The 7,136-nt window shown below is 36.6% G+C and overlaps 1 protein-coding gene across 1 annotated transcript; it reads left to right on the top strand.

The window, feature by feature from the left end:
* The first annotated feature begins 85 nt into the window (after positions 1-85).
* Positions 86-6,682, top strand: gnb5a (guanine nucleotide binding protein (G protein), beta 5a). Its single transcript, XM_027163879.2, has 11 exons — positions 86-403; positions 2,115-2,251; positions 2,557-2,598; positions 2,868-2,944; positions 3,116-3,248; positions 3,589-3,732; positions 4,096-4,187; positions 4,272-4,320; positions 4,866-4,962; positions 5,397-5,563; positions 5,921-6,682. Exons 1-11 carry the CDS (start codon positions 292-294, stop codon positions 5,930-5,932), a joined length of 1,062 nt encoding a protein of 353 aa, XP_027019680.1. The 5' UTR covers positions 86-291; the 3' UTR covers positions 5,933-6,682.
* Positions 6,683-7,136: the final 454 nt, after the last annotated feature.

Raw genomic sequence — 7,136 nt, forward strand, 5'->3', positions numbered from 1 at the left:
GTCATGGTGCAGGAAGGATGGCTGTTTAAATATAAATGCTCTTAGTATACTGATGTATTCCGGGTGTTATGGCGAGCGCGAGCGCCTCACAGGATGCTGGAAACAGGTTATCTTTCCCATGACGTCACATCAGCTGCATCCGCCTCTCGCGCTCTATTGCATCCTGTCAAAGCTCCATCAGGTCGTGTTCGGGATATATATTAAATATAATACTACAACTAGTGAAAATAACGCGCTTTGCTCAGGTCAACGTTTTATCCAGGAGGTAAACCTCTCATCCAGGAGGTAAATATGGCTGCTCAGGATATGCAGCCGAATGAAACCGTAGCGAAGCTGAAATCTGAGTCGGAGACGCTGAAGTCGAAGCTGGAAGAGGAGCGGGCCAAGTTGCATGATGTGGAGTGTGAGTACGAGACCATGAGACCATCAGCACACACATGCACTCGATCATGAGACCATCAGCACACATGCACTCGATCACGTCCCTGGTCTAATATATCCATAACAGATGAAGGAACATTAATTTGTGTCAAAAATGTTTTGATGGGAAGAAAATCGTCTCTTTATAGGCCACATTACTGAGCCTGGGTGTTATTTATAGCGCCTGAAGAGCATCAGCACTGTGAACATGAGCTACACGTAATAACGCGTCTAATACTGTGCATTATGGTGTGTGTGTGTGTGTGTGTGTGTGTGTGTGTGTGTGTGTGTGTGTGTGATGGGGGGGGGGGGTATTTATTATATAAACTAGCTACTAGAACTCTGCTGCATGTTAGTGCAGTGTTTAGTTGGCACTAAAGTGCTATCATGAGTAAGGAGTGATGAGTAATGTTCAGATTACTAGTTTAGATGTTTTAATGTTTACGTATTAATGAAACGGATTTGTCTTAAAAGCTTTTTTGTCCCATCATGAATGCATGCACATAATATATATATATATTATGCATGCACTGTTTATATATAATGCAACTGCGATCCTATTGCAAAATACAAATAAATTAACAAAAACATGGTTTTAAATATATATACAATGCCGTTCTTTTTCTATTAAACACTATGTTACTGAAAATGTTAGTAAATAAAGAGACATTTTAAATAACAGACAGCTGCTCAGACATAATGCAGAAACGTAAAACACAATTTGCAAAATTCCCAAAGAAAATTTAAGACCAAATATTAATTTATTACAGCATTTTTTGCACAAATCTTTAATATCAATGACATTACGGTTCCCCTCAAACAGGCTGTTTTGTCATTCTGCATGCCAAATAAAATAAAAAAATGTATAGTCAGATTGAGCTTTAGCTGTAGCTTTAAAGTACAGTAACATTGCCATTAAGGGACAGTACATTAGTTTGCAAATAATGATTCTGCATTTCTTATATCTCACCGTATTTGTGCAATCCTGATACTGAAACCCATTTACTCAGTTAAATGTAAAAACTGTATATCAAAAGATAAACAGGATGTTTCATCCTCTAGATCCTTTCTAAAAGCATGACCAAATCAAAACATATGTCCTCTCATCTATTTGCAATAATGTCGAAATACTGTCAGCTTTCTTTGACTTGGTTCAGCTGGTACATTGTTTGTAAGATTCTAGCTAAGAATAATAATTAAATAAAAATCATTTCTTTATTATAATAATGTGTTTGTCACGATGCTGAAAGTGATACATGGTTTCCTACATTCTACGACATCATTTAATCAATAATGTCCAATATTAGCCTAAAAGCTCTTTAACAATCAACTAAACAACCCTGTAACAAACAACCATGTAACCTTGTAAAACAATTAAACACTGATGGAAAAACACAAACAAGAAACAAACAACTAGTCAGCTCTGTAAAAAATAAAGAATTAACCTGTAAATACAGCTAATCATGCTGCTGTAATGGTAGAATGTCCCAGCCATTGGCAATAGCTTTGTGACATTAAAGTCACACAAGATATTCCTTTACCCTTTTTATACATTATATTATTTTCCTAAGCTTAGGAGTAAGCATGCTGAGTCTGAGTGGAGCATAAGTATATTTGGACAGCAGGTTTTCAAGCTCACATCAATTAAGGGAAGCATAAACTACAGTGCATTTAACACCTGCTTCCTTACCCAGTGCACCAGGTGGCAGAGAAGGTGGAGTCTCTGGGCCAATTCGTCATGAAGACAAGGAGAACTCTGAAAGGACACGGCAATAAAGTGCTTTGCATGGACTGGTGTAAAGACAAGAGGAGAATTGTGAGCTCGTCCCAGGTACAAAAATAAATCCTAGTCCAGCATTTAACTCTCCATATGGCAGGAATAAATGGCTTCTACATCATATATAGTGCACTATAGGGTCCTACAGGAAGCCATTTCGGATTCTTGCTCCACAGGAAGTGTCATTATCAGCAGGCTAATTGCTGCAGGCTGACTGCAAGAGCTGTCTGTGATCCCTCAATCTTTTCTGCAAACAAAAAGGCCTATTACCACATATTAGACTTATTATTAATAGATTACATGATCATGTTTTATGCTTTTAGGAAGTCTATACGTTATGTACACTTCTTATCTTCTAGGATGGAAAGGTGATTGTGTGGGATGCATTTACAACCAACAAGGTACAGTACATGAATTACAGCAAGTCTTTCAACTCCTCAATAATTCATTTGTTTGTTCCATTAGAGACTGATGTAAAAATATTTTAACAATGATTAAATCTGCCTGATTTACAGTAATTTAAGGCTGATCTACTCCTAATCTTTAATCTTTATTCTTGTTTCTTTAGTTTAATACTAATTTTAGGCTTTCCTACTCACTATCGTGATTCAATGCTAGAAGAATTTCTCAGCAGATATTTAGCAGATTACTTCTCTTTTATTTTTCATAGGAGCATGCGGTGACCATGCCATGTACATGGGTGATGGCCTGTGCATATGCCCCTTCTGGATGTGCAGTAGCATGTGGGTAAGGACCTGGACCCCTTTAGGGCTTTTTGTAAACAACTCAATGATTTACTTAACTAATTTAAAGTGTTCCAGTAGGGCCAGTTGTTCCAGCTGTGAAGATAATTAGCTGAGCAATTTTCTAATTGTTAAGTTGGAAAACCTTCTAAAGCAAGTTGTTTGTGTATTGCAGTGGACTTGACAACAAGTGTTCTGTGTACCCACTATCTCTGGATAAGAACGAGAACCTGGCAGCGAAGAAGAAGTCCGTAGCAATGCACACCAATTACTTGTCTGCCTGCAGCTTCACCAACTCAGACATGCAGGTCCAAAATAATTGTCTTTTTCCTTTGTTTTTTAAATTGGCACTGAATAAAATGAATCTGATCCTAGTTTAAGCAGCATTTATAATAATATAAGAATCCTATACAGCCAAAACTGTAAAAAAAATATATATATATATATATATATATATATATATATATATATATATATATATATATGTATATATATATATATATATATATATATATATATATGAATTTATATAATTCATAATACTTCTATAATGCTGCATCTTAAACATTATGAGATATGAACCTGTAAGAGCTCTGCTATAAAATTTTCTGCATGTAAGTAATTGCTATGGCTTTTTTTTAATTTCAGATCCTGACATCGAGTGGTGATGGAACATGTGCATTGTGGGATGTAGAAAGTGGGCAGCTGCTCCAGAGTTTTCATGGTCATGCAGCTGATGTGCTTTGCCTGGACCTCGCTCCGTCTGAGACTGGCAACACCTTTGTCTCTGGGGTTAGATTACCAAATTACATCAGAAACACGTTCATCACTCTTACTGTTATCTCTCTCGAGAGAAGAGAGAGAGAGAGAGATAGAGAGAGAGACGAGAGAAGAGGGATAGAGAGACAAAAGAAGGATCGTTAGACTAGATCTCTCGATAGCGCTCGATCGTCCTCGCTCCTCCAATAATTCATGCGATCTAGATATCCATCCCCCTCCTTTCCTTCTCTCTCTCTCTCTCTCTCTCTCTCTATCTCTCTCCCCCCCCTCTCCTCCTCTCTCTCTCTCTCTCCCTCTCCCCCCTCTCTCCCCCTCTCAGTAAGTACTATTGTGATTGTGTAATGGCCTTTTTTCATTTTTCTACCAATATCTCAGGGCTGTGATAAGAAGGCAAATGTATGGGACATGCGCACAGGACAATGCATCCAGTCATTTGAAACCCATGAGTCAGATATTAACAGTGTGCGGTGAGTTCACCTTCTTTCTCTCCACTTAAAAAAGGTACAGTATTCGCACTGCTTCTAAAGAAAAGCTTTTATTTTTTACAATAGATACTATCCAAGTGGAGACGCATTTGCCTCTGGTTCAGATGATGCTACTGTGAGTTTTCTCCTTTTTAAAAAAAAAAAAAAACTAAAACATTACAGTGTATTTTTTTCAGTGTGATATCATCTAGTAGACATCACCCACATGACAAAGAAGACACATGCAAAAAAGCAGGATCTCCTGAGCTTGTGTTATGCTAATGTTGTATTCATCTTTTTGGCCATGAACAACACTGAGACTGTTTTCACTGTTAGGTGATAAACAGAGAATCCCACTAGAATGGCAGCTTATTGATTCATTGATCATTGATCTTAGTGGCTGTTTTTGTGTCCTGAAATCTGGCTGCATCTGCCAGAACGTTCAGATTAGTCTGTAGACAAACATATCAACAAGAATATGATGACAAATATACATCAAATCAACACAGAAACCGAATCTGACCATATGACGTGTTCTGTGTTCTGAATTAAAAAAGAATAAATATTCATTCAAAACGGTGCTTTGCAGAAAAACTGACCTAACACTGCCTAACAAACTGATCTATAAAAGCAGTCATTCTGATTGTAAGGACTATGATCATTCTGATTTACTGTCATCAGTGCCGTTTGTACGATCTGAGGGCCGACAGAGAAGTGGCCATTTATTCCAAGGAGAGCATCATATTTGGAGCTTCCAGTGTAGATTTCTCTCTCAGTGGTAAGTGCTGTGTTTAACACTTGTGCGCTAAACAACATGTTCACTATTACACAGATATCACACGCACAGCAACCTTTTTAAAGAAAAAGAACACCGTAGTGGGGATGTGGTAGCTCAGTGGTAAAGGTGTTTAAATGTCATGAGTTCAAATCCCTGGTCCACCAAGCTACCACTGCTGGGCCCCTGAGCAAGGCCCCTAACCCTCAATTGCTCAGTTGTATAAATTGGAAAAAAAAAAAAAGTAAGTCACTCTGGATAGTGTCACTCAGGGTGTCTGCTAAATGCCAGAAATAGAAATGTGATCTAATTTTATATCCTTGGTATAACAAAATAAACATGTATTAAATCAAGAGTCACTAAAATGAACGTTTCCTCACAGTGACTTACATTTACACAATCTACAATCTAGCATTGATGCGTATTGTGTCTTGCAGGCAGACTACTGTTTGGTGGCTACAACGATTACACCATCAACGTGTGGGACGTTCTGAAGGGGACCCGAGTATCCATTTTGTTCGGACACGAGAACCGAGTCAGTACTCTTCGCATCTCTCCAGATGGGACATCCTTCTGCTCAGGGTCCTGGGACCACACTTTACGGGTAAAGGAGTATAGTATATTCCAGATTTTTTATTTAATATTTAACTGTAAGCAAACAATGAATGGAGGCTTGTATATAAAGTGCTTTAATACAGAGTACAAGCCTCCAAGAATAGGAAAATACCCTTTTCTAGTTTTTGAGCATTTACATGATTAAAATGTATTTGTTCTCTAAATCTTCTCACTGTGGTTGAATTGGACTGTAATTCAGTCTCTGAATCAGGCTGAAAGAGCAGTTATTGCATGGACGTTATTACTGCTACAACATGAGCAAAGTTGCCGTTTTAACTTCTGATCTATTTGAATGTGTGCCACAGCAACATCAGTGAGATTTCACACTCTTCCTCTGCCTTCGCAGGTCTGGGCTTGAACAGCAGCTTGCTTTGCCTGCTAGATTCTCACTGGCATTGACATCAACAGCAACATTCACTAGAACAACTATTAACTTAACGTGTTGGATTTATAAGAAATGCACAGTAGATTAGAACAGGATTAAAGAAAGACTGTAGTCTACAGACAAGAGCACAATGTTTATTAGTTGTTATTGTTTGTTTTTTTTTGTTTTTTTGATAAATACAGGACCAAATCTTGGCCAGAAACACTAGCTTTATCTGAAATCTTATACTATGGGCAGATTATCAAAGTAAATACTTCTCACTAATTCATGAAGTGCATGCAATTTCTAAACAACACTATAAATAATGCGCTATCACTTCACACTGTCTGTGTTTATACCTGTCACCTGCTATCTTCAACTACCAGTGAAATAAACAGCTAGAGCTTGAAGAGAATAAGTTAATATATCGACGTCAACAATTGTGAAGAAGTTTTGTCTTATTTATAATTTAAAGCGGCAGTTGCCTTATTTTTAATTTTTGTTTTTATTTTATTGTAATTTTTTAATTGTACATATTTAAAATAGCAAGATCGTACATGGACGTTACATGGAATTGGAATACATGGATTTCAGCTAGAACTGTATTCTTCTTTCTTCTATACTTCATCACTATATTAATAACCAGCCCTCGTACACACTCCTGTAACTGACCTTTTTTTTTGTTACCTTTATGTCTAGACAGATATAACATAAGTCATTAAACATATCTAAATTGCAAATGTATCTCTGTCTTGTGATAATGTCTATAAAACATTGATGTGATGTGAGATGAGCTGCACTTACCACTGTGTGGCTCTTTGTAGGAGACTCGTGTGTTCATTTACAATTTTAGATGCTAGTTTATAACAGCAAAAGCAACCAGCTGGAAGTGCAGATTTTTGATTTCATATAATATGCAAAAAATCCCTTCTCAGTTATAATGTGCTCTTTAACATTTATTCATATGAATAATCATATTGCACTAGAAGAACAGTTACTACTGTAGAAATGTGTATATATATATATATATATATATATATATATATATATATATATATATTTGTCCACAATAATATTAATATTAATAATAATAATAATAATAGTGTCATCATTATAGATAAATAAATGTGTTTTACATGTCAAAACATGTCTGATGTATCTGAGTTTTCCTTTTATTTCTATTGATTTGTAATGTTAC

Source organism: Tachysurus fulvidraco, chromosome 10 (assembly GCF_022655615.1).
Source record: "Tachysurus fulvidraco isolate hzauxx_2018 chromosome 10, HZAU_PFXX_2.0, whole genome shotgun sequence".
NCBI lineage: Eukaryota > Metazoa > Chordata > Actinopteri > Siluriformes > Bagridae > Tachysurus > Tachysurus fulvidraco.